Source organism: Callorhinus ursinus, unplaced genomic scaffold (genome assembly GCF_003265705.2).
Source record: "Callorhinus ursinus isolate GAN/ISIS: 27379988/994484 unplaced genomic scaffold, GSC_fseal_2.0 scaffold16, whole genome shotgun sequence".
NCBI classification, from domain to species: Eukaryota; Metazoa; Chordata; class Mammalia; order Carnivora; family Otariidae; genus Callorhinus; species Callorhinus ursinus.
Window position 1 is genome coordinate 32,371,518 of NW_027397078.1, and position 27,353 is coordinate 32,398,870.

General features: G+C 47.8%; 1 protein-coding gene across 2 annotated transcripts; it reads left to right on the plus strand.

The window, feature by feature from the left end:
* The first annotated feature begins 782 nt into the window (after positions 1 to 782).
* Positions 783 to 27,353, plus strand: ASB9 (ankyrin repeat and SOCS box containing 9). Of its 2 annotated transcripts, none has more exons than XM_025857669.2 (7): positions 783 to 1,136; positions 8,963 to 9,042; positions 16,774 to 16,881; positions 19,237 to 19,387; positions 21,904 to 22,038; positions 23,303 to 23,494; positions 27,152 to 27,353. In XM_025857669.2, exons 1-7 carry the CDS (start codon positions 1,046 to 1,048, stop codon positions 27,274 to 27,276), a joined length of 882 nt encoding a protein of 293 aa, XP_025713454.1. In that variant the 5' UTR covers positions 783 to 1,045; the 3' UTR covers positions 27,277 to 27,353. The 2 variants fall into 2 exon arrangements, with proteins under 2 accessions (XP_025713454.1, XP_073758167.1); XM_073902066.1 differs by having other exon boundaries at positions 23,303 to 23,562; positions 27,152 to 27,259.

Genomic DNA, 27,353 nt, shown 5'->3' on the forward strand with positions numbered 1-27,353 from the left:
TTTCACAGACAGACTATGCCTGAGACTAACTCAGAGCCTTCCCTCCCTGGGAAGAAAGATGCCCTCCGGACGGCCGTCAGCCTGAAGCAGCACCCAGGGATGCAGAGAAACGGTCCACCTGAACAAGGACCCGCTGTTTTCGGAAAGGCAAGCCTGCGAAACCTCCCCAGAGTAAAACTTTTTATAATTAACAAAGTAGCAGGTTTCTCCCATACCCCACGTCACTGCAGCAACCCATTGTCCAATAGCAACCATTAATTATTTATTTAGAAGTTAAAGCATAGCGTGGGGAGGAAGGGCAAAGCAGGACACTAGGATTTAGGGAAATCCTCGGGGTCAGAGGGAAGAAAATAGAAGTTCTGTCCAAGGGGGCATTTTTGTAACATATAGACACATTTTCCCATAAGAAACTCCCAGAAAAATTGAAACCACATGTGCAGATGGCCTGGGCGTGCTGTGCATGTTGCTGTGCAAGCAATTCAGCAGGGCTGCAGCAAAACCAGCTCTCTCAGCTCTTGGGTTCTGGGGCTTTCTCAACCACGAGAAGCCCCCAAAGAACAAGCAGATCCCAGCAGAGCAAACAACGTTGCAGCAGGGAGTGGTTTCCTTACCCCCACCCTGTTTGTTCCCTTTGCTCTCCAAAAAGTTACAAACTGGCTTTCCTTCCTGATAAACCAAGGCTTCCTCACTGATTGGTCTCAGTTTGGGAAAGGACGTGACATCAGCAACTTTGCAGACTTGGGGCTGGGGGGCCGTTGTGAGCTTTGGCCAACCTCCAGGCAGCTAGGTGGAGCATGTGTGTGCGTGCGTGTGTGTGTGTGTGTGTGTGTGTGTGTGTGTCTGGGCGCGTGCGTCTGTCTGACCACAGGTAGTGCTCAGATTACCCTGCCTGTTCTGTTCTCTGCTGTTCTCTACCGTCTGACCAGGACGGTGAGGCTCAGCCAACCCCAGCACTGGAATTCCCAGGAGCAGGGGGAGCATGGAATTTGGACTCTCCTGAGCAACTGAAGTGGAGCACGGAGCTTGCCCTGCCCAGGAGAGCACCATGGACGGCGAACCACGGGGCAGGAACAGCAAGTCCCTGAGGCCAGGGGACCCTCCTGACACCAGGCTCCTTTCAAACCCGTGGATGGGGGGTGAGTCGACGGGCTGCGGAACCCGAGTGCTGGGGAGGCTGTCTAACGTGCTTAGGGGAGGAGAGGGCGGGTGATTGCAGGGGTTCTATCTGGGGTGTGTCCGCAGCACTGGAAGGTATCTATCCTTTACACGGTTGTTCAGAAAGGTGTACACCTCTATCTGCAGAGTCCCAGAGACCGTACAAAGTCGATTGTCACAGTTTATTCACCAGTAGAAACGTCAGCTCCAAAGAATTATCCTTTGTGGGCCAGATGTATCATGTATATTACATCGGAGGTATAAAACTTATAAATAGGATATTTTTACTGCCAAGAGATTTATGAAAAGGTCTTAGGTATTTGGCGTGTAGGCGGGGCTGGGTTTATAAATGATGTCCAAACGTTGAGTACTGATTGATTCACTTTAAAAGGAGACTTTTTTTTTTTTTTTTTTAACTTTGGAGAAGCATCTTACAGGGATGATTCTCACCTGTCAGGTGGTGGCTTTGCTAACTATAGAGTCTCGTGCCTCTGGGCAAGTGTCATTTTTTGTGAGCATTCAGCAGGTGCCTGGTGACTGAAAGGATTCTGAAAAATGGGTCTAAGCATTAGAGGAGCAATGATGACTTTCAGATTCATGTTATTAGCAAGGCTTCCCACAACACTTGTCTATCAGAGGGGCAATATGCAGGGACCGAGCAGTTGGGTAGGATTTATTACTCTGTCATACAGCTGCTGAAAGGGGGGAAAAAAAACCCCAGAAGAAATAAAATAACAAAATGCCTTCCCTCCCACTGACTGAGCGGACAAGACTGCTGTGTATCCAATTTTACTCGAAAAAGGAACAGAGCACTCCACAGTAAGTAGGATTTGGATCCGCAAAGGCAGAACTGGACTAATTAGGTTTTTTGAGCACAAACTTGGAGCAGTAGAAAGCAGAGTGGCACCAAAAATTGCTTTTAAGAAATGAATTTGATGATTTTTTTTTTAAAGCAGCAAATTGTATTTCTAAGTTCATTTGGGAAAGAATCAGCAATTGGATGACTTCCACATGATTATTTTATACCTAAGTATGATGTTTATTTTTATTTCCACTCCAGAGAGGGGTGGCAGCCACTTTTCACTGATTAGGGTTTCTAAAGGTCCTAAACCAACTCCATTTGGGGCAGGATCGGTGGGTGGAGGGGAGCAGGTGCCCGTATACTCAAAGGTCTGGTGCTTAGAAAGTGGATACACTGTCTCAAGTACGATGCAGAGAGTCTTAGGGAGTCTGCTGAGGACAAGTTTGGAGAGATGGAACTCAATCATGGAGCTGCAAAAGGCTCGGTGGAGTTAAGCCTTCATGAGGCAGGGAATTGAGAGCCATCGATGGTTCTGGAGTGGAGCTCTGGCAGTAAGGAAGACTGTAAGTAAATGAATTTGGTGGCCACAGTCAGGATGGATGGTAGGATCACGGGAAATTCCTGCACTAATCCGCTGGTTCTCCAGGTGTCTCATGCACGGGCGTCACCCAGAGGGTTTGCTCGCGTGCAGATGGCTGGGCCCCACCCCCAGGGCTCCTGATGCCCTAGTAGGCCTGGGTGAAGCCTGGGAGTCTGCATTCCTAATAAGCTCCCAGGTGATGCTGATGGTGCTGTTTGGGGACCAGGCTTGGAGAACCATGCACTCACTATCTAAGCATGGAGCTTACGTTTGGCTCGAACTTGGGAAATGACAGAGAAAGGGGAAACGTGACAATTTCAAAGGAGAGAGCGTTCAGGCTACATTGCTTGATTAAATATTGGGACTAAAGGAGGGAAGGCAGCCGAAACTGTAAAGGTTTGAAGGCTAAATTAATGTCAGACAAGGGGATGAGGTAAGAGAGAAGCTGGGCACAGGAGCTGGCACGGGAGCAAAGTGAGGAAGGGAGGACGGGGCTTCTGCTTTGAACATCAAGCGCACAGTGTGACCATGTGGCCCGGACGCTGGGAAAGCGATAGGTCAGGGTGCCGAGACCTCAGAGTGCTCTGCACGGGCTGTGCTGAAATCCTGGGAAAGGAGAGCTTGTCCCATGGCCCAGAGCTGAGAGCCAGGGATGGAGCCTGGGGCTAGGCCTGCAGGTGAGCGCGCAGGACCAGTGAGTTACAGAAGCAGGAAGAGATTCGGATGTCGTCATTCCCCAGGAACTAAAGGAAGAGAAGTTTCCAAAGAAGCAGAAGTCACAAGGGCAGATGGTAGGACACCTCTGCTCTCCTCCTTCCTCGTCCCCTGCCTCTGACTGGCCAGGTCCCCCTCACCTTCTGCCCCCCAGCACGGCCACTGCCACCACGAAGCCCTCCCAGGCTTCTCTGCTGCTCCCTTCCTGAGTGGAGCCCGGCTCCTCCTGCTTGGTGCCAGCCCTGCCCCTTGGGCACAACCTCAGTTCTAGCCGAATTGCTCTTGGTTACGCTTCTGCAGTCCTGGCCTTGGTGAGGTGTGGAACGTCAAGTACCCAGAACGCTGTTTCCCAGCAGCCCTGCTGAGGAGAGACTCAGCTCAGGTGAAGCATGCCCCCCCAGGACAGGACCAGGTCGGGGGTTACCTAGGGCCCAGGTGCTGTTCGTCTGGGGGAGCTTGGCTGCCGCCTTCCTGGCTCGCAGGTCTTTCTCGGCCTCCTCCTCTGAAGCCAGGGAGGAAAGGATATGCAGATGGTGCCCAGCTCTTCGTAGAGACTGGTTTAATGCTTCGGTCCTCTGCCGGGAGCAAAAACCAAACAAACAGACAAAGGAATGTCTTTTTTTTTTTTTTTCCCCCCCGAAGATACCTTGTTGTGGGTTGAATTGTGTCTCCCCACAAGACAGGTTGGAGCCCCAACCCTCAGAACGTGACCTTATTTGGAAATGGGGTCATCGCAGATGTAACTAGTTAAGAGGAGGTCACTCTGGAGTACGGCGGGTCCTAATTCAATGACCGGCTTCCTCATAAGAAGGAGAGGGGAGAAAGACAGAAGGCCGGCGACAGCAGAAGCCGAGATCGGGGTGACGCGTCTAACAAGCCAAGAACCCAGAGAAGATGGACGGTCACCACCTGAAGGCGGTGAGGAGGTAGAGGAGGCAAAGAAGGAGGGATTCTTCCTTAGAGCCTCTGGAGAGAGCATGGCCCTGACAGCATCTTCCTGTGTGACTTCTAGCCTTCAGAACTAGGTGACAATGAATTTCTGTCGTCTTAAGCCAACTTTGTTACGGCGGCTCGAGGAAACGAAAGCATACCTCCTCATAGCGACTTAGGAGAATACGCTGAAGGAGAGACGATACGCCACCCATAACCCGCTGAGTAGGTCACCACTCCTGCAGGTTTTTGTAGAGAAATTTCTTTCCTCACAAAATCGAGCCTACCCTGTAGGGAGTGGGCTCACACTGAAGCAGGAGACAGGCACCAACAGGCACGGAGAGGAAGCAAGCCCCATGCGCTCGTGGTGGATCTTGAGATATCGGGGTGCCTCGGCTTTTCTGGGGAAACCTGCCTGACCAGGCAGAATGGGTGCTGCCGTGGGGTCCCTGTGGAGAAGGCAGCCTGAGAGAGAGACAGACAGAGACCGAGAAAGAAGAGGCCGGGCGATGGGGCTGGAGGAAGAATGACAGTGGACAGGTCTGACGAGCCCAAGAGCTGCCTCAGTGGGCCTTTCTGTTCCCTGTTTCTGTTTCTCTTCCTCCTCTTTTCGTTTGTCCTGAAATCCAGCCAGGGTCCATCATAATTGTGACGCCAGCCCCCAGCTCCTCTGCCGTGCCGGGGCACACCCCTGAGCCTCCCCTTGCTGCGCCCCGTAGGCCGAAGGCAGGCGCTCCCGCCCTCTTGCGGCCACCCAACCCCCCTTCCTGCCCCTTGACCTCGCGGAACGTTTCCCAGGAGGGAGACAGATTTATGCCACTGCCTCAGAGCTCAGAGCTTCGTTAGTAGCTCTCCCCAGAATGTACCAATTAACGCCTTTAAACTCTCTTCTGAAATAATGGAAAATTAAAAAAAAAATCATTCCAGAATTGCAATAAAAATGAAATGACAGCCTTCCTAATGCGCTGCAGGGTTTGACGGAGACTCGATTTAAGAGGAAGGTAGGTTTTGGGGCGCCTGGGTGGCTCCGTCGTTGGGCGTCTGCCTGCGGCTCAGGTCGTGATCCCAGGGTCCTGGGATCGAGCCCCGCATCGGGCTCCCTGCTCGGCGGGAAGCCTGCTTCTCCCTCTCCCACTCCCCCTGCTTGTGTTCCTGCTCTCGCTGTCTCTCTCTCTCTGTCAAATAAATAAAATCCTTAAAAAAAAGAGAGAGAGCGAAAGGTAGGTTTAATGGCACTAATTGGAGGACTGGTGGAGTGGGCTCGTTAGGAGCGCGGCATGTGCCCCATTTTCACCTCGAGCCCCACTGCTGTGTCTGTGGTGTTGCCAGCGACCCCACTTGGGTGTCGATTTTCTGGCAGTAAAACCAGTAGACCGTGGCCGAGCGAGGGTTCGGGAAGAATCCTTAACATACACTCCGGGCTGTGTCGTGTACAGATAATGGCCCTTGAGTTTCAAAGATGGTGGTGGGGTCAGTGGAAGAGGGGATGGTGACCTTGAGTCCCCTCTTCATCCAGTCTCCTCCTGGGAGCATTTGTGCCTTCTGGCGGGAATAGGTCCCCTTTCCTGGCCTGCATGCTCTCTGGCGTTAGCAGGAAGGCAGGCAAAGCTGCCATCCATAGCTCAGTGCCTGCCTGGGTGTGGGTTCCGGAAAACCCTGGGGAAACCTGTCCCTGATCTCCCCAGGCAGGACCCACACAAGATGTCCGTCTCCATGGTCTCCTCAGGTGTTTTCCAGAGTGAAAGAGAGTGTGTGGGGACCAGTCCCTGTTGCAAATTACGGCGTTTACTAAACCATGTGTGTGCATGTGGGCGTATAGATACATATCTCTATGCTCTCGATGCTAGAAAAATGTCCCCCTACCCACTGTCACGATTTTAAATCTTTACATAATCACTCAGTTGTTCAGAGACCTGCTGAGGCTGACGTCCTCGTATAAATGTGAGATGAAGTTTGGCTTTGCCAGGACCCAAGTTTTTCTCCCGGGCAGGGGCGGTAGACGCGTTATGAGAGGCTTACTGAACCCTAGTCTGAAATGACTTTAAATTAGAAAGGGAAGTCTCCTACACTGCTGACGGGAAGATGAAGTGGTACGACCCTTTTGGAAAAGAGTTTGGAAGATCCACAAAAGGCTAAACACTGGCTGCCCGTGTCCTACAGTGCTTCCACTTCTAGGTATGAATGAAGCCAAGAGAAATGAAAACGGCCACGCACAGATTTGCGCATGAGTGTTCCTAGCAGCGGCATTGGTAACAGCCAAGAAGTAAAAACAACCCAGGTGTCCATCAGCTGATGAGCTAATAAATAAAATGCGGTCTATCTATACAGTGGGTGTTACTTGGCCATGGAAAGGGGTGAAGTACTGATACGTACTATAACGTGGATGGACCTTGAGACCTGACGCTTGGTGGAAGAAGCCAGTCGCAAAGGACCACGTACCGTGTGATTCCACTTACATGAAACGTTCACTTTGGCAGATCTGTAAAGACAGACAGTATATCAGTGGCTGCCAGGTGTCGGGGACAGTGAAACTGGGGAGGGACTGCTAATGGGCAAGGCGTTTCTTTTGGGGATGATGAAAGTGTCCGAAAATTGACACCATAGTCGTAACGGTTGCACAGCCCTGTGAGAACCAGCGAATTGTACACTTGAGGTGGGTGAATTGGATGGGATGTGGGTTATAAGTCAATCAAGTTGTTAGACAGACAGATGTAGATGGTCGTCCTCCCACCACGTGCACCAGGGCAACACCCTGTGCTTCTCGATGACACAGACTGTTGTCTGCTTTGTCAATACCACATTCTAAAGTCGGGGCACCAAACCATTGCAGGTCGCCTTTTTTATTCTTCTTAAAGGAGTACGCAATTCTTTATTTACTGTAAATGGAAGAAGTAATGGTTTCAAGACGAATGAATAGAAAGTAAAGCCCGTTTTTGTCTCTAGTTGATAATATAATTGCATCATTTTTATGAAATCTAAACAGAGTTAACAATTTAGGACCCAGATTACCTGCCCGGACTGTTAAGGCTGTCAAGTCTAATTATCTGAGCTCCCTTTAAGAAAGGGGAATGTGCCAGCTATGTTTCTTAGCAGCTGAACACTTGGAAGGAAAAATGGATTAATCATCACGCACATGGTGATCCATTCAGGTACATTTGCAAATTTCTTTTAAAATGGATTTTCAAAACCTTAATTTTTGGCTCTTCCTTCTCACTCAAGATTTTGTGCGGATTGTATTTTGCATTAGCTCTGAGAGTGCAGAATTAGTCGTCCTTTTAATTCTAACTTGGAGACAGATCTTTCCATATCTGCAGTCTGGAGGGTAGGCTCCAAGCCCTAGAAACAGCAATATTTTTTTCCTGAGAGAACCAGGAACCTCAGAGAATGCTGCGAGGCCATGAAGTTTCTATTGAGCATAAGGTTTTGGAGGTAGGAAAAGCCATTTCACGTAAGGTACTCATAGTGACCCCAGAAGGAAAGCATTGGATGGACTGCGTGTCGGTAGGCTTGTTCAGCTTCCTCTTACCTATAAATGCTTCATGAATCTGTCTGGAAGGATAGTAATTTGCTCCCTGGGATAGATTTTCCAGGGCCTTGATAGCTCCAGATAGCAAGGCAGACCTCAGCCAACACGTGTTAAGTACAAAATGTCCTAACCTCCTCCTTTCTGGCTTTTTCGGTTGGTAAGGTGGTAGTAACTGCCCTGGTTCCCCAGGTCTCCGTAGGTTTTAAGAGACACACCGGTTCCTTTAGGAGGCGTGACTGCTATCAGACCATTCTGCCTTGTCACATTCTGACTTCCTGTGTTTGTTCTGGAAATCAGACGCAGCTTGAGATGAGGAAAATCAGGTCTCTGCCTCATTCGGGTTACCCCCACATTCAATTAGAGAGAGGAAAACATTTAATGTGTTGGGATAGGGTTTACAGGCTTCCTTCCGAAGAATGTGTATTTTTCCTATATGGTCATAGAATATGTTTGCTATTTGAAATAGCAGTGATGATGGGGCATAATCAAGACTCTGCTTAATGGTAGGGCAGGATAATGATAGTAGCTAATAGGTATTGAGCTGTGGGTAAGTTTATTGCTGTCTTCACATGACAGGGAAGGAAACTGAGGCTCAGAGCCTGTCCAGGGACCCACAGCTAGAAGCAGCCAAGCGGGTCTGAATTCGGAGCTCTCTCAACCACACTGGCATGCTGCCTTTTGGGGTAAATCATGTCCCCATTACAAGGTCAGACTGAACTCTACTTTGTGCTTGGTATTGGGACAGAAGATAGTCCATAAATAGATATGGTTCTGTTTAGATCTGATTTCAAACCTAATGGCGTATGTAATGATGTGATTACTACTATTAGTATATGGCGCTGTTTGCCGAGATACCAAAGTTCGGATTTCATGCAGGAAGCACGACAGGCCACCACAGCTTAATACGCTAATGCTGGTAATTAGTGAAGCTCTCACTTAACGAAATGGACCCTTTGCCTTTGAAACCAGTGTGTAAATGGAAGTCCAGTGGTCCATCATCCCAATCTACCTCTTTTGTCCTCAGTTTGGAGACTGGCTGGAGATCGTTCTTCAGCTATCTCGACATTTCACATAAAATGTGTACTGGGAGCATCAATAGCAGGGGGAAATGCTGAAGGGCTCATGGGAGTCTTGGCTGATTGACTCCAATGTCTCCATCCGGGAAGACCCCTTGGGCTCTTATTGACAGGCGAGGATGCGCCTCAGGTCTGTAGCGCGTTAGCAGGAGGTAACCTGTTCCTCTCTTTCCATGCAGATGTTGTGTCTGATTGGACTCCTGTGCACGAAGCTGCCATCCATGGACGTCTGCTCTCTCTGAGGAACCTCATCAGCCAGGTACGTGGCTTTTGAAAAAAAAAAAAAAAAAAAGACATTAAGGATACCCTATCGCTCACCATGCTGAGAAAAAAATCAGTCTGATTTATTAAGATAGAAATTTCCTCTTTGGCAAAATGAGGTGAATCCCGACCCCTTTAATCATTTTATCTGGAGGCTGGCGTAAATACTAGAGTTTAGTACAATTCTATGCACATAATAGGTACTATTGGGCGAATAACAGGCAGATTAGCGCATTCAAGTTGCCTTCACTATAGCCGATAGACTGTGTTCTTGAAAATTATCATGCGAAACAGTGTTTCTCAACTGGGGGAATTTTGCCCCTTAGGGGACATTTGACAATGTCTGGAGACATTTTTGGTTGTCACAGCTGGGAGTGGGGGGTCAGTGGGGAGTGCTACCGACATCGAGTGGATAGAGACCGAGGGTGTCACTAAACATCCTACGTTGCGCAGGACAGCCCTCTACCTCAGAAAACTATCCAGCCCCAAATGTCAGTAGCGTGGAGGTTGAAGACCCCTGATGAGAAAGAAATGCTTGAAAATGTCTTTTTAAATATGTAATCTTAATCATTTCGAAGACCTTTTCAGTCTTACGGAACCTCTAGCTGATAGTGGCTCTGCCCAGTTTGATACCAGTTTCTCCACTCCGCAGGTGTAATTTCAAGTATACGTTAATTTGAGTTTTGCTGGTTTGAAATTAGTGGGAACTTAAGCAAAGATACTTGTTAAAAAAGCAGTTGAAATCACCATTCAAAATTCTAATAAAAGTTTTTGTTCAGAATGTTCTGTTTTCTGAAAAGACTATAGATCTTTTCAGGTGGGAGCTCTTGGCCCTTTCTGGACCCTGGACCCTTTGGCAGTCTGGCAAAGTCCATGGACCCCTTCTTGGCCTAATGTTTTAAATGCATGAAACACAATACTGAGAAGACCTATCAAATTAGCCAAAGAACAAATATGACATGGTGATACAAACTGCATTAAATGAGATTTAGTGGTGATTCCAGTAACTACCATATTTTCTAAGTAGGTTGAGTGGGTATTTTGAGATACTCTAGATGTCTACAACAATTGTAAGGCAATAAAAGTGTCTGTGATTGCTGTCAGTGACAGTCCTATGTACTGCTATTACCACTGTGGTTTGTCGTCTGGATTCCTAATGGAAGGACATCAGACGTTTTAGGTAGTTGTCAGTGAAAATAAATGTTTTAAATTAAAAAAAAATTCCAATTTCATGGATCTATCTAGACTAAGAAATCCTCCTGTAAGATAACAATTTCTAAAGAAGAACTTCAGACTACCCTAAGCCACTATCTTAAGCTGCTTATGGTAGCAGCCGCCTATTATAAACAGAAATCTAGATAGTAACACATAACTCTAGCTAAAAGCTGTTAAGCTGCTTCTCAGATAAAATGAAACATTTACCTTATTTTGATAGGATGAAAAATGATCACTGTAGCTTTTATCTGTCACTTATTAAATTGGACCGATATTCATTTATAATCAGTATTTATATGTTCACTGCACATCAGATGGAACCGTATCTTTATCTAAGCTCTATCACATTTTTTGAGCAACTTATCTTCTTGGAACCTCAGTTTCTGCCTTCATAAAATGAGCATGCCAATAACGACCTGTATCAGTCAGATCTTGCTGGGCAACAAACCACCCCGGACGGAGGGGCATAATACAATAAACATTTATTTCTGGCCAACAAGTCCTTGGGTCAGCCAGCCTAGGCTGGGCTTGGCTGCAAGCTGTGGGTTGGGGGCAGCTCTCCTGCGTGTCTCCCATCCGTCTTTGAGCCGCCTACCTGAGGAATTTTGTCCTCAGGGCAAAAGGCTGGAGCACAGCAGGGCAAGCCCAGCAGGGCAGAGTACTTCTGGTCTGTTCACGTCACATCTACCAACATCCCGTTGGCCAAAGCAAGTCAGAGGATCAAGTCTGAAGTCAAGGATGAAGGAGGTACATTTTATCAGCTGTGAGGTGATGGCAAGGGTGTGAATGTATTACACTGCTATAGGAGAGTAAAGAATTGAGACCAAAAATCCAGTCTATTAGGTTACCTTATGTGGATCTGCGAGGATTAACTGAGGTGGCGTCACGTAAATTACCTATTCCAGTTACCGTCATCGCACACGGTATTTATTTTCTGATTACGATCTAGTAAGACTTCGGCTAATCAAAGAATAATGACAAACATGGTTGCTAAACCAAACATATTTTAGGAAGGGAAATAAGACCAACATTCAAATGTCTATAAAACAAAGAGAAAAGAAAGAGGAAAGGAATTCTCGTTTGGCCCAAGAAGGGAGAAACTGAATCCATAACTATTCTTCACCATGGCTTCACATTAAAATATCTGGGATGTTTTAAAAAAAACAACAATGCCTGGACCTCACTCCATATATTCTGATTTAAACTGGGGCAGTCTTCATGCATTGGTAGTTTTTTTTTTTTCAGATTTTATTTATTTATTTGAGAGGGAGAGAGAGGAGGGGGGAGGGGCAGAGGGAGAAGGAAAGGAAGAGAGAATCTCAAGCAGATTCCCTGCTGAGTCGGACTCGGGGCTCGATTCCGTGACCCTGAGACCATGACCTGAGCCAAAATCAAGAGCCAGATGCTTAACCGACTGAGCCACCTAGGTGCTCCCCTGCTTTGGTAGTTTTTTTAAAAGCTCCTGTAGAACCACTATGTTCAAGGATTTTTTTTCTTTCTTTTTTTTTTTAAGATTTTATTTTATTTATTTGAGAGCGATAATGAGAGACAGAGAGCATGAGAGGGAAGAAGGTCAGAGGGAGAAGCAGACCCCCCACTGAGCAGGGAGCCCGACGCGGGACTCGATCCCGGGGACTCCGGGATCATGACCCGAGCCGAATGTATTATTTGTTTCAGGGGTATAGGTCTGTGATTCATCAGTCTTGCACAATTCACAGCGCTCACCATAGCACATACCCTCCCCAGTGTCCATCACCCAGCCACCCCATCCCCCCACCCCCCTCCACTCCAGCAACCCTCAGTTTGTTTCCTGAGATTAGGAGTCTCTTATGGTTTGTCTCCCCTTCCGGTTTCGCTGTTCAAGGATTTTTTTTTTTAATAAAAGAGACCGTTATGATAGTGTAGGAGAGAGAGAAAGGCAATTGGATGTGAAAGAGATGGTAGGAAGAAAGAAACAAAAAGACCAATAAGTTGGATTTCATTAAAATTAAGAACTTCTTCATCAAAAGGCAATATTTAAAAGGCAAGGAGGCAAGCCACAGATGAGAAAATATTTGCTATGTGTATATGTACATCCATCCATCCATCCAATGAAGGGCCTGTATTCCTTATCTAAAATCAATACAAAAAAAGATAGGCAACCTGACAGAAAAATGAGCAAGAGACTTGGACTGGCACTTCGTAAAAGGGGTTATCCGAATATTCAGTAAATGTATCCCACTATGCTGATTAGTAATTGGGGTAATTCAGATTTCACGTAGGAGATGGTACTACCAGCTCTTCCCAGCAGAAGGGGTAAATGTGAAAAGACTGATGATACCAAGCTTTTTACTTGTGTAGTGATAACATGTATATTTTCTTTAAGATCATTCACTGAGATTTACACTTAGGCTGTATGGACTTTCTTTATTGCACTTCAATAAAAATTTATTTTACAAAACAGTAGCGGTTTGTTAGGTCAGCAGAAAGCAGTCATGGTACCATGGGACCTTAATTTGGTGGTTCTCCATCTGGACTGCACATTAGAATCGCCTTGAGATGTCTGGGATAAAGTGGGGCTCTTAGAAATCCTGATACCTGACTTCAGCCTCCTTTGATTATATGGCAAATGCTCTCAGATGCAGCCTGGGATGTATCAGGAATTTGAAAGCTCCCCAGGTGAGTCCAACGCACAGCCGAGACCGAGAACCTTAGCAATAAGGTCTGGCTGCAAGCAAGTGGTGGAGACTGGCTGTTGAGTTCCTTGAATAAAACTCCTTATGCTGCCCCCTGCCATCCTCAAAGGGCTAAATCACTACCGAGTGGAAACGAGGAACGATCCCGGTGTTCTGAAACATCAGATCTTTCAGATGTGGCAGCTAATGGAAGGCTAAGTGGTAAAGAAGAAGAAGAAATCTCAGATCATGACTGCCTGCGAGTTACAGCGTGCTTAGCATACATCATTTCTTAGTCCTTGTAACAACCTTATAGGGTAGGTACAACTGTCCCCATTTTACAAATGAGGAAACTGAGGCTTAGGGAGATAAGTAACTGGCCAAAGGTCACACTGCTTGTTAGGTGATGGTGCCAGCATTTGAATTTGGGAATCACGCTGCTTACCCCCCCCCCCCGGCCCCCGCCCCGAGGTCTCCATCCTAGGTATGAGACAAGATAGTGGGGCCATTCAGAGAATTCGGGCTGGTGAGACAAGGAACCCTTTTCAGGGAGAGCTTGGTTGTTGGCAGAGGCTGAGTTTATGTTGTTAGTTGGGTCTCTGGTTGGTTATGTCTTAGCAGGGAATTAGAAACATGTACCAGGGGCAGAGATTTAGTTTTGAAAGCCATATACAATATGTAGAGAGTATTGAGAGAAAAAAGAAAGGATCTGAGGGCAAGTCCTTGAGATGCTTGCATTTAGGAGACGTGAGGAGGAAAGGGGCAGAGTTAGTGAGAGAGACACAAAAGGACAGTAGGAGGTCAAAGATCGAGCTTTTTTCAGGGAGAACTTGGTTTTCGAAGCCAGAGGAGAGGTTTCACGAGGGTGGGATGAATACATAGCAAATTCAGAGGCAGAAGGAGGCAGAGGACAGGGCAATAGATATTGGATTCAATAAGGAGGAAGTGTCTGGTGATCTTTGAAAGCAGTTTCAGCAGGATTGTGCTGGTAGATGAGAGAAGGGCTAGAAGTAGAGACAATGGGGACAGACTATTTTTGAATAAAGGGGAGGGAAGCAAAGGGGAGAAGAGCCTTGGCTGGAAGTTTGGTAGAGGGTCAGGAATGAAGATGGGAAGACTTCAAAACGCAAAAGGAAAGTGTGCCTGAGGAGGAGAGAGCTGGGGAACGCATGTGAGAAGGTGGCCGAAGGCGTCATGAGGTGGCAGAGGCAGGGGGTGAGGTCGCGGGCTGTTGGGGCGAGCTCGTATGTTTCCTTCTTTCTCAAAGAAAGGAGCAATGGAAGAACAGAAGACTGGAGACATGCAGAGAGATTTTAGGGGTGGGGAGAGGGGAATGTAAGAAGTCCTCACATCAGGTGGCTTTGATCTTGCTACAGCAGAAGGGAATGATGGGTTTGATGAATGTGAGGGAGACAGCTGCTCGTGACCTTATTCTGCCCCGAGTGTAGAGAATGATGTGTCAGGTGTGTACAGGACAAAGGAAAAAGCCGAACCTTCCTGTAGTCTTCAGGTTGGTTCAGGCGGGCGGGCGGGGGGGCGGCGGGGGGGCATGTGGTCTGAGGCTGGAACAGAAAGCTGCCAGGTACCGAGCGCTGTGTCACTGTGGGTGCCCAGCCCCCAGGCCCCGTCAAAAAGAGCATCTGACGATAGGCTGAGATTAGGGACAATTGATTACAGAAAGGGTTAAAGATAAGCCATTTAATCCCTGTTTTAAAAACCTGAGAACCCACTGGGAACCAGACTCTGTATGAAGTAATGGGTTAAAAATCACCTGATGATATTCTAGGATTCAGATTTGTTGATACTTCCGACCAGTTGCCACCGTTCATTTAAAGTAGTGCCGTAGCTCAGTGAGGGACTGTAGGGGCAGTCCTGCATTTGCAAAGTGAACCTGAAGGTAAAGGACCCTCTTTGTCATGTGCTTACGTAATGTGTGGTGAAAACTTTTTGTATTGTGACTCATTTCTTGTTTGCATTTTCATTTACCTGGGTTTATGTAGAAGTCCCCAAATGATTGCTTAGAAATGGCAATGGTCTCAAAAAAAAAAAAAAGAAAAAAAAGAAAAAAAAGAAAAAAGAAAGAAAGAAAAGAAATGGCACTGGTAACCAGAGGAGTACATTGGTAATAACAGAACACCTAATACGTAATTCCTTTAAAGGGCAGTCTTCTTTCATCTCATGATCTGTTGCCCCGGGGAGTTATGAATTTCTTGTGTATTCTAGCAGTGTGAGTGGAAGAGACTGGACAAATATAGAGCATTGAGCGGGGGCAAAGAAGGATCTGGGAACAAATCTGTGAGGGGATGCCTCCGATTAAATAATAAAATAAAATAGCGGATGCCACGCTAAAGTCCATGGGCAGCACTTGTGAAGGGATCGACGCAATCTTGGGTTGGTGGTCAGTAAGCATTTATTCAGTGCTCATTGGGGTCAGAGGGGATGCAAGTTTACAAAGGAGGGGAAGATGTCCCTTCCCTCCCTGTGAACAGCAGGGCCGGGGGGCAAACTACTGTAAGGGATGTTGGAATTTCTCATTTACGAGAATAATTTACAGGTTATTTCGAGTCTCCCAGAACCCCTCCCCAGGCCCACTCAAAGAAAGCTCTGTATTCAGGATCCTGTTGACTTAGGCGTATGTGCAGAATGATTGGACCTCCTGAAATCTATGAGGTCACCCATCAGAGAATAAAAGCCGACAGGACAGGATGATCAGGAGGCTGACTGACTCATAAATGTCACACAAGTGGAAGAATGTGTGTTAGGAATGATGACGTGGGAGGCAATTCATTGGAATGATTTTAGGCAAATTTTAACTATTAGGGGAAGAAAAGGTACAGTGTATCACCAGGTCATTAATTAAACGAACCATGTTCTTAACTAATGTGTCCCAAGAAAAACAACTTTTATTTTACCCAGTTTCCTCCTGTTAAGGATAATGTATTCCATTATCAGGGCATCCGTGGAGCCTCTCCTGGAGTTCTTTTGATATTTTGCTTGGTTTGGGCTCATAATCTATCTCCTGGAGAGCATATTTTCCCAGAGGTTGATGAACCGCAGGGCCTTCTGACAACTCTCTTGGCTCTTCGGACCTCAAGTACCTAGAGTGAGAACGTAATTGCCCCTCAGCCTTAGGACTTTCTGCCTCTGTCTGTCTGTGGAGGTTCACCTCATGCTTTGGCCCTGTGTTAGTCATCTCGTGCTGGGTAACAAATTACCCCCAAACTCAGCAGCTTCATGTAATAGACCTGTTTTAGCAGGTCTATTACCCACAGTGTCTGTGGGTCAGGAACCTAGACACAATTTACCTGGGTCAGGGACTCATGTATGAGTCTGCAGTCAAGGTGAGGGTCAGAGACGGAGACATCTGAAGGCTCGACTGGAGGTGGGCCTGAGTGCTAACTCACTTACGTGGCCGTTGGCAAGGTTCGGTTCCTCCCGGGTCGTTGGACTGAGGGCCTCAGCTCCTGGGTGGCCGTTGGCTGGAGACTGCTCTCCGATCCTTGTCGTGGACGTCATCGAGACAAAAAGCCAGCAAGTGAGAAGACAAGAGAGAGGGAGAACAAGATGAAAGTCAGTCTGGAATGTGTATCCCCAAGAGTCAAATTGCTGGGCCACGGGCATGCGTCCTCGTCAACTCTAGTAAGGGGCTGTCCAACAGTTCTCCTGAGTGGCTGTGGCGTATTATCCTTTCACCAGCTGCACGAAAGTTCCTTTTTTGTTTGTTTGTTTGACATCATTAGCAACACCTTAGCGTACTGTCAGACTGGGAGCATTGTCATAGGGCTGGATGTGTGGCTGGAGCGCCACCCTGTGGAGCTGTGGCTTTGCACCCCTTACTCTGCTCACTTCCTCTCCTGCAGGGGTGGCCCGTGAACCTCATCACAGCAGATCGCGTGTCCCCACTCCACGAGGCCTGTCTCGGAGGTCATCCCTCTTGTGCAAACATTTTATTAAAGCATGGAGCTCAGGTAAGTGTGACTCAAATAATGTCTTAGAAACCATGACAAATGCCCATTTCCATCCCTTTTGAATAATTTCTGGCATTTTTGACCAGCCTGATTTGAAGGTGGAAGAGGGGTGTTTTTCAAAAGTATTACGTCTATCAAGCTTCTTTGCCTTAGCGATAGACGAAGTACCGAATTTTTAGCTAGGGAGTAATGGTTTGAGTCTGCATCATTTTCTTTAACAGTCACTACTAATAAATAGCTGTTGGATTTCTGCCTCTGTTCCCATGGCTGGAAGGTAATGAAATATTATAGAAAACATAGAACGTTTGGCCCCATAAGACCTGAATAATGGTCCCAAACCGTGTTTACCATTTGCTAATATGGGAACCTTGGGCAAGTTATTTAGGTTCTGAGCTTTAGAGTCCGTAGCTGAGAAGAGGGGGAAAATAACAACGAAGCTGTGTGCCCCGGAGAGAGGAAAGAGCTTTGTGGCAGGCACAGCATCTCCGCCCCAGCGGGCAGTTACCAAACACTGTTTCTACCCATTATATTTGGCCATGTAACAAGCCACCGCAACTTAATGACCTAAGACAAGAGCCATTTATTTATCTCACAGTTCCTTGTGCTGGCCAGATAGTTCTTCAGGTCTGGCCTGGTTTGGCTGACCTCAGCTGGGCTAACTTAGGCGTTCCAGGTTAGCTGACAGGTTGGCTGGGGCAGACTGCTTCGTGGTGACCCTGCTGGGGTGGCTGGGGAGACAGGAAACCTCTGTGTGGTCTCTCTCTCGTCCTTTCCCAGGCAGCCTGGCCTGGTTCCCCTGGTAGCAGGGATGCCAAGAGCATCAAAAGAAAGCAAGCTCTCGGCTTGCCTCCCATTTGCTCTTGTCACATTGGGCAAAGCAAGTCCCGTGGGCGAGCCCAGATTCAAGGATTGGAAAAGAAGTCTCCATCTTGTGATGGCAGGAATTGCAACGCTGTGTTGCAAAGCGATATGCATACTCTGCAGAGAATCTGTGGTCGTTTTGGCAAACTACCACCATATGACAAGCGTGAATACTAAGGTGGTTGCTAGGAGCGCACAGAAGCGTTGCTGGCCTTTTCTGATGGGGCGAGAGAGGAAATCTGAAGAGGCCTCCTGGGGGAATGATGTCTAAGCCAAAATGCGAAGGACCTGTTGGAATCCGTCTGCTGAGTCGTGGGTTGGGGTGAGTTATGGGCTTCCCGCCCACTGGGAAGAGCAAATGCAAAGACTTGGAAGCGGAAGTGAACAATTTTTTTTTTTTTTTAACTTCAAATCACTCCTTATGACCGCAGAGCAGAGTGGGTGAGAGGGGCCAGAACACAAACAGCCTCGTTGTCCCTGCCAAGAAAATGGGCTTTGTCCTGAGAGCAGTAGTAGAGAGCCGTAGGTGAGCACACCATCGGGTTTATGCTGGGGTGGAGAAAACTTACTCCACTCATGGACGCAGGGCTAGGAGGATGCAGAGGCTGAGAGACACCTAGGGTGCCAGTTGTAGGGAGCCTCTCCCTCTGAGGGTTGTCGAGCACTCGCGTGACCCTGGGAGGGAGTGTCCCCTTAAACCTGGCGCCCTGGGCATCTTCTGTGCCTCACTAGTCCTCGCCTTCCTTGGAAATGGCTTGTGAGAATGATTTCATCGTATTCATAATATCTTTGCTTAATAATGTAGAAAAGTTGCATTTGGCTTTGCTCTTCCCTATTTGATTATAGCCCAAACACTGCGAAGTCAGATGTGAACTTGTAAGTTTTGGTCAGATTTCCAACGTTAGAAAAGATGGCCCCAAAGACTCTAGTTTGATGTCCCTGAAGGACATTAATCAGTCTTGTATCTATTAGCAGATTTATTTCAGCACTTAATTGACTGAAGATATAAATTCTCCTTCGAGCCAGCTGTACCATCTCACTGGTTCTCTCATTAATGAACGAGTTGAAGAAAATCTTCGGCACATATTCACCCTCTATTTCTGTGAAAGTCCTGTTCTAAATTTTTCAAAAAATAATACATTAACATCTCTAAAAGGTTACTCTCACTGCTGGAAAGGACACCGGATTGGGGTGGGATGGGTCTAGAACGGAATGTTTAAAGCAGGGAGATTAGTTTGAAAGCTATATAGGATTATCCTGACTAGTTTCAAAGTTCATGTTCCTGGGGGCGCGGAAGTGATTCGGTAACATGTTCTCAGTGCTTTACCTCATTGAGTTTTTCACAGCCTTGTGGAATTTGGCATTTTTGTCCTCATTTTGTAGATGTGGAATCGAAGGCTCAGAGAAGGTAGATAGCTTTTAAAAGTAGTAGAGCCTAGATTTGAACCCGGGACAGCCTACTGCCTGCCTTCAGCCTGGAGCTTTTCTTTCCAGGTGAATGGTGTCACTACTGACTGGCACACCCCGTTGTTTAATGCGTGTGTCAGCGGCAGCCAGGACTGTGTGAATTTGCTTCTGCAACATGGGGCCAGCCCCCACCCGGCGAGTGATCTGGCGTCCCCCATCCATGAAGCAGCTAAGAGAGGTAAATCTGTTGAGAATTTACGTTTTCCACCCCTCCTTCAACAGACATCTTACTGTTGTGAGAGGAAGGGTGTCTTTAGGGGATCTTTTCTCAGTGTGGGGCCCTGGGACCAGAAACATCAGCCTGGCCTGGCAGGCGATTGCAGATTCTTGGCCCCCAGGCCAGACCCATTGACTCAGCAACTCTGGGGTGGGGCCCAGCCATCTGTGTTTTGTTTAGCAAGCATCCAGGTGATTCTGATGCACAAAAAGTTAGGGAACGACCTTTTCAGAGCATCTGGAATGTTGTTCACGGCTGTGGTTCTGGAACAGGGTCTGGCACATGGTAGACTATCCATCAAGATGTGTGGAATACATTGTTGAACCTATGACCCCAGAAAAGTCAAATTATTTAATTTATTTTTTAAAATAATTTTTAAAAAAGATTTTACTTATTTGTTTGACAGAGACAGTGAGAGAGGGAACACAAGCAGGGGGAGGGACACAGGGAGAGGGAGAAGCAGGCCTGACATGGGGCTCCATCCCAGAACCCCGGGATCATGATCTCAGCTGAGGGCAGATGCTTAATGGACTGAGCCACCCAGGTGCCTTTCAAATTATTTCATAAAACAAATTCTATTCTATTCTTTTTTTTTTTTTTTTAGGGCCTTAAAGAATATTGTCTCAGGGCCACCTAGGTTTTCTTTTTTTAAAAAGTATTTTACTTATTTATTTGAGAGAGAGAGAGAGAGAGAGAGCATAAGCAGGGGGAGGGGCAGAGGGAGAAGCAGACTCCCCGCTGAGCAGGGAGCCCCTTCCCCCAGATCGAAAATCGCATGCTCCACCGACTGAGCTAGCCAACTACCCTTAAAATCATATTTTTTAAAAGACTTAAAATTTTTATTTATTTTTCAGAGAGGGAGCGAGCACAGGCAGGGGGAGGGGCAGAAGGAGAGGGAGAAGCAGGCTCCCTGCTGAGCAGGGAGCCTGACACAGGGCTGGGGGCAGGGGGGGGGGGAGGGGGGGGGCTTGATCCCACGACCCTGAGGTCATGACCTGAGCCAAAGGCAGACACTTAATTGACAGAACCACCCAGGCGCCATCCCCCCCACCTAGGTTTTCTTAGTGAAACAAGCTTGCAATTTTTGGAAATATAAGATGCTATATATAGCTCAGGGTAACTCTGTACCATGCCCCGCTTTACTGAGGTATAATTGACAATGAAATTGTATATGTTTAAGGTGTACTAACATGATGACTTGATAGACACCTACATTATGAAACGGTTACCACAATCAAATTAATGAACACATCTGTCGCCTCATAGAGTTACCATTTTTTGTGTGGGGGGAGAACACTTACGATCTACTCTCTTAGGCAAATTGCAAGCATACACTATGGTATTATTGCGTACAGTTACCATGCTGTATATTAGATCTCCAGAACTTCTTCAGCTGGGGTAATTCTTTTCATAAAACCACAGTTTTCCCGATATTCTTAACTCTGGTGCAAAAAATACAATGGCAAGTTCTGCTTCTCCCCAGTGTCCATTACCATCATTGTCACCATCATGACCACACGTGGCCAGAAGAATGTTTATTTCCCCAGTGGCTGTCACAGAATGGCTCCCCATGGGACTTACAGCAGCCCTATTTCACTGAATCTATCCCTATGATAATTGTCTCCCAAAGCACTGACTTTTTTTCGTTAAGAGATCTGTCAACTCATCATATTCCCTGGATGCGTGGAACTCAAATGATTTTATAAAAAGAGAAACACAGGGGCGCCTGGGTGGCTTGGTTAAGCGTCTGCCTTCGGCTCAGGTCGTGGTCCCAGGGTCCTGGGATCGAGCCCCGCATCGGGCTCCCTGCTCGGCAGGAAGCCTGCTTCTCCCTCTCCCACTGCCCCTGCTTGTGTTCCCTCTCTTGCTGTGCGTCTCTCTGTCAAATAAATAAATAAATAAAATCTTAAAAAGAGAGAGAGAGAAACGCAAAGGAGTACTGTTTAAAGCATGACATTCTAGACCAAGCAAGAGCGATTCGGCTTTCACCAACCTAGTTTGCCAGGCTGGGCCCCACTTGGGTTGGATTGGGCAGCTGCTTCTCAGCCTCGCCTGTGTCCACGGTGGCCTGTTTCTCCCTGGGCCGGCCGTGGGTGAGCCTCTGGGCCGCCTCCCTGGGCCCATGGCCCATACCATGCCCTTTCTTCTTCAGGCCTACCTACAGTCACTGTTCCTCCAGCCCTCTGCCCACTCTCCCTTCCATTTCTGTATTCAGTCTGATTGCAAAGCCACAGCCACTTGGAACAGGTTGCTGGTTGCTTCCCGTGGCTCGTAAACCCCAGTCGAGTTCCGCCCGGAGCTGCAGAGAGATAACCTCCTCCGGTCAACCCAGTAACTGATGGCAGTGTGTAAAGTCCTTCCCCGAGCTAAGTAAAGGAAATAGCTTTTGGTCCGTGGCAAGTGGAAGCACGCAGGAGAGAGGGAAGGTGGTTGTTTCCCTGGCTAAGAGAATGTCTTTCTTCTGCCCTGGGCTGCAGGCCACGTGGCGTGCGTGGAGACCCTTGTGGCTCACGGGGGCGACGTGGACCATAACATTGGCCACCTGGGCACGCCGCTCTATTTGGCTTGTGAAAACCAGCAGGTGGCCTGTGCCAAGAAGCTTCTCGAGTCAGGTAAAGCAAAAAGCACACAAAACAAGGAAAGAAAATGACAAGTAACCCGAACGTCTTTTAAAGCCGTTTGTATTGTAGCAGGGGGAAGAGCGTGGGCCACGGCGTCGGATGACGTCAGGGTTTGTGGTGGCTGTGTTCCCGGGGAGGGTAGATTTTACACCGTTCACACTTTGGCTCTCTCACTTCTAAGGAGGACGACGATGATGATGAGCGTATCTCCTCCCAGGGTGGTCCTCGGTGATTGTCCGTTCTCCCCCCCCTTCCGTCTCACCTCCTCCCTTCTGCCAGTCATTCTTAGCCCGGCAGGACTTGCACAGCTGCTGGAGCCGGGCTTGGCCTCCTCCCGGGGCCGCCTTCTGCAGTTTGCCTTGGTTTGGAGATTCAGCTTGCCCCATTTTTAGCTCCCTGTCGATCTTCTGTGTTCCTCGGAAAGCCCTGTGTCACATCATTCTTTTTCACCTCCCTGCTGTTGTCCAGACCCTTCTTCAGCCTTGGAACTCCACTTCATCACCCCTGTAATGACCTGAGTTCTGCTTATTCCTTTAAAACTCCAGTAACCCTTCCCTTCCCCTGCACGTTCCTGTGGCTCTTGTTGGTTCTACTCACTTGGCAGCCATTGCCATGAATTAGGAGATTCGTTCTCCTCCCTCTCTCTCCCTCCCTCTCTCCTTCCCACTGTCCTTTCCTCCCTCCCTCATTCCCCCCTCCCCCCAATGCTCTAGGAAGATTTTAAGCTCTTCATCAGGAAACAGTAGGGTTTCTCATCCCTCACAAAACCAAGAACAGTACCGGAACAATCCAGTTACTACTTGTCCAGTGGGCATTGGTTTCCATTTTACGGGGGGGGGGGGACAGCCGCTCAGGCAAAGCCACATGTCCCCACGTGTCCCGGTGGGAGCCCGCAGCCGGCCAGAGTGGGGATTTGTAGAGAGCAGAGGGATGGACTTGGCTTGGGATGGTCCTAGAAATCCACCTTACTCCTGAAGAGGATTTTTTCTTGTAGGTAGCACGCCTGTGGTCAGCACTCAGAGGCAAGGTTTTAAACCTCCTATGCTCTATAGCTCGTCTTGTACCTTCGGTCACATCGTCCGATGGCACTTTCCCCGTCTTATTCGATGGAATCGTGTCATCTCCCATTTTCCCGGGATTGCCAGGCCCACTGTCGAAGCGCTTTTGTTAAGGGATTTTGAGGCACAGTGCTGTGAGAAGGGGGACACTTGGACTCCGCTCCCTGGCTCCCTCTGTTATTCTTGTGACTCTTTAGGAGCCAGCGTGAACCAAGGCCGAGGTCTGGACTCCCCTCTTCATGCAGTGGCCAGGGCATCCTGTGGAGACCTGGCACTGCTGCTCATGGACTTCGGAGCGGACACCCAGGCCAAGAACGCCGAAGGCAAACGTCCCTCGGAGTTGGTGCCTCCAGAGAGCCCTCTGACGCAGCTCTTCTTGCAGAGAGAAGGTGCTTCTCCTTTGCCCGAACCTAAGCCCTAACCCATAGTGACTCCTGTGGACTCTCGCAGGAGGCAGGTACTTACTGAGTTCTGACTTCTGATACTGTATGAAAGACTATTCTCTGCCGCCACCGAATGTGGGGAGCTGACATAATCTAGTGTTCAACAAGGTATGGTCCTGGTTACGTGGTAAAGAACCATCTGTTGCTTGGGATGTTGAGACAGGCTGTTTTGGATGATCTCGTGTTCATGTACGGGGTAGGCCAGCTTTGAAAGAATTAACATTATTCCTGACTTTTGATATTATATCTAAAACATGCTTTAGAATGACACAACAGAGCCCGCTTCGGGGTACCTTGCCCCCAGGATGCCTTACTGCACTACACATGGGCCAAGCTGCTGCACTTGCTTTCTGGGGGCAAGAATGCTACTCATTAAGTGCTATAAGGTCTTCCTTTAATGATCGACACCAATCTGAAGACATTTTACTGTTGCAAGTCAGTCAACACCTAAGTCCGCACTTCCCGCACAAATAAGAACCAACGCTTCCGACCCAAACGACTAAACATTGTCACTGAGGGCTGTGCAAGGGGGTAGGGTGGTGAGGCTGGGGGTGGGCTGGGAGCAGAGACCCCTCCGACGGCATTCATAATTGTCCCTTGTAACGGAGAGCAGCCGGCTCAGGACCTGCTTTTTTGCTCAAGTGTGGGTTTTGTTAAGTTTTCAGGGTTGTGGGACTTTGAAGCAGGCTTCCCTACCTGAGGGGTTCTGATGGCACGTTATCAGGTTATACTCTGCCTGCATGCTGAGAATTAGGCTTAGCCCTGTGCAGAGTTGTAAAGTGGCCACAGACTCTTCTTCCTCCTACTCCGACTGCCCAGCATACTTGCAGCCAAACCCCTGCCTTAGGGCCTCCAAACGAGGCCTGTCCTCCCTGAGCAGTGTCAGCATAAGGCACAGTTCCATAGAAACCCCTTTACGTTAAGCAGTGTGACTGATCGGCACCAGGCCACTCTACTTGCATTTTGATGATTTGTTTTTAAAAAATTCTATCTATCTATATCTAGGGCCCATTTCTCCAGCAGGTACAGATGACACAATGCTTGGGGCCCATGATGTTTTTAGGGGCCCATAGAAATGTGTTCATTTCTTTTAAAATCCAAAGGAAGAAAGGGATAAAACTCAACCTGGATTATGTGTGTCTTTATACCGACAGAGTGGTAAAATACCATTTTTTTTTTTTTTTTTACTTGGGAAAGAGATCCACAAAAGCAAAAGTGCCTCATGGCCCCCTAAAGTTACAAAGTCATGTACACACACACACGCACACATGCGTGTGTGTATATATGTGTATCTGTATCTGTCTATATCTACAGTCCCTCATCCCCTGCCTTGGCAAAAAATCCCATTGGATTTTCAAATTGCCCCCACTGACTCTTCCCTTCCACTTGATTTCCCCAGGCACCTGCATTCGTAGGCACCTGCATTGCCTTTCATTCCTTTAATTCCCATTTTGGTGACAGTGTGGTCAATGATCGCACTGGTTTATAAAACGTCATTTGTTCCTCGAGAGAATTACTGCTGCTTTTGCCTCCATGAGTCATTTTTGGGGTTTTGGTGAGGTCACCTCTCAGCAGTCTAGGAGCCCACAGGACGTGGGGCCAGGCCAAGTGCAGAGAGCCAGACCTGCAGATTCAACACAGCACATTCGGTCTCTGGATGTCCCAGGAATGGAGTTCAGGAGTATTACCACCCCACTGGCCTCGAAAAGCATCTAAAGCCGTGTTTACTCACGGCACACAATGAAAACTAAAAATGACTCTCAGCCCAGCATGGCAGGAGCCACCCTTGAGCGCACTTTGGCTTTAAAGCATCATGAGTGTTGCTGGGGAAAAACAAAAAAGAAATCGAGACCAAAGCAATATGCCAATTCATAGAAAAAGAATGAGCTGGTTTTATTATTGAGTGGAGTGAACTCCTTGAATGCTTGCAGGCGCCAGGAAGTGGCTGCAGAGCTATAGTGGGTTTTCAGCTCTATATCTGGGACTTAAGGCTCCACTTGTTGTGCATCACCCTACTTAGGGTAAACAGCAGGTATTCAATTAGTAGCGGTAGTTGCGCTGACCTTCCTTGGATGTCCTGCTGTTCTGCATCTTCCGATACTTCTTTATCCATACGTCCCACAGTTGTCCCTGCCCACGTGTCTAGCACATATGATTAGCCACGGCCTTCAACCTTCCTTAGTGAGATGGAATTAAGTTCAGTTTCCCCACCGAGTACTTTTTGCAGTTTGTTAACATATGCCTTTAGTCCACCGGGAAGCAGTTCATTAGCAGATGCCTTGAGTCCCCTGAACAGAGTCCGGAAGGTACCCTAAGTCCCGACAGGGACCTTGTGAATGTGCTTGGACCGTCCGCATTGACAGGACTGCATTTCTTTCTTTGGTTGTGGAGGTGTCTCTTTCCACCGGTCCTTTTCTCCATCAGCTTTACCCTGCAGCTTGTAGGGATGCTCTCGCAAAGCCGAGGCCACTGTACCCTTTTGCTTGTGTTCTCAACCCTGGCTCCATGATAAGATGACCTGGGGCACGTGCCTTTAAAAAATCCGGATGCACAGGCTCCACCCAACATGTACAGAAGCAGCCGCCCTGGGGTGGGGCCCAACGTCCTGCGGTTTAAAGCTCCCCCTGATAGGTGCTTCTGAAATGCAGCCTGGATTGAGGGCCACTGCTCTATGGGATTCTAGAGGGTATATAGCTTTGTTTTTGTGTGTGTGTTTAATAACAAAAAGAGAATTCCCATTACAGTTTGGTGCAGGGGGTGGGGGTGGGGGGAAATCGTTTCCTATCCTTCTACTTCATAGTGGGGTTTCTCAGCCTTAGCATTGGTGATGTTTTGGGCCACTTGGGGACTGCTGTGCACCCTAGGATGTTTCACGGCATCCCCGGCCTCTACCCGCTAGATGCTAGTAACACCTCTCCCCCAAGTGGTGACTAACAAAAGTGTCTCTAGGCTTTGCCAAGTCTCCCTTCCTTTTCCCTTCCACCCAACCCCCTGTTGAGAACCACTGTCCTAAAATGTAAGCTCTTGGCTGGTTCCTGATGCAAAGTTTGTGCTAGTTTACTTTTCACCTCTGACTTGAAGCATTGGGTTAGCTCTGAATGCAGAATAGAAAACAAATAGGCCTGAAGAAGATAACATACCCGTAGGCTTCACTGATAGCTCAGTATATTCGAATATCTTAAAATTGCTAAATTATAAAAATGTCTGTATCTAGAAATGCCTTATTTTTTTGGAAATACCTTATTTTTAAAGGTAAAATACAAGAAAGCTGTTAAACGAGAATTTTCGTTTTCATTATTGGGAATTTTATGTGGCTTCCTAATTCCAAAATTAGCCGCCTTAAGCCTCCATTAGTGAGACTAAGCTTTGATTTTTTTTCAGGCTGTTCTAAATCAAAACCGAATAAGCTCATTTCAGCTAGCTACCAGAAAAAGAGAGAACGTGGCCTAAAAATGCCTCCTACTACAAAAGCCCAAAAATGGTCTTAAGCAGAACCACGTTATTTCCCTATACAACGTTGCAGCTTGTCTGCTGTCAGGAAGGAAAGGAGAAGTAGCCTTAGATCAACACCAACGTGTGGCTTGTCTTGCAATCTTTCTCCAGGGCCCCCTTCTTTGCTGCAGCTCTGCCGCCTTAGGATCCGGAAGTGCTTCAGGACCCGGCAGCATCACAAGATCAATGGGCTTGTCCTCCCTGAGGAGCTGAAACAGTTTCTCCTTCACATGTAAATGTGTCAAGGGACTGGCGTCACAAACAACGCACCCCGAGTTGTGGCCACTGGCATTTTGAAATAAAGTCAGGTTCA

What these genes read in the sequence shown, in the direction of transcription:
- ASB9 (XM_025857669.2), top strand. Translation starts at nt 1,046, where the DNA reads ATGGACGGCGAACCACGGGGCAGGAACAGCAAGTCCCTGAGGCCAGGG. An exon ending in TGAGGAACCTCATCAGCCAG is followed by an intron (nt 9,043 to 16,773) that starts GTACGTGGCTTT and finishes CCTCTCCTGCAG; the next exon opens with GGGTGGCCCGTGAACCTCAT. An exon ending in TATTAAAGCATGGAGCTCAG is followed by an intron (nt 16,882 to 19,236) that starts GTAAGTGTGACT and finishes TTTTCTTTCCAG; the next exon opens with GTGAATGGTGTCACTACTGA.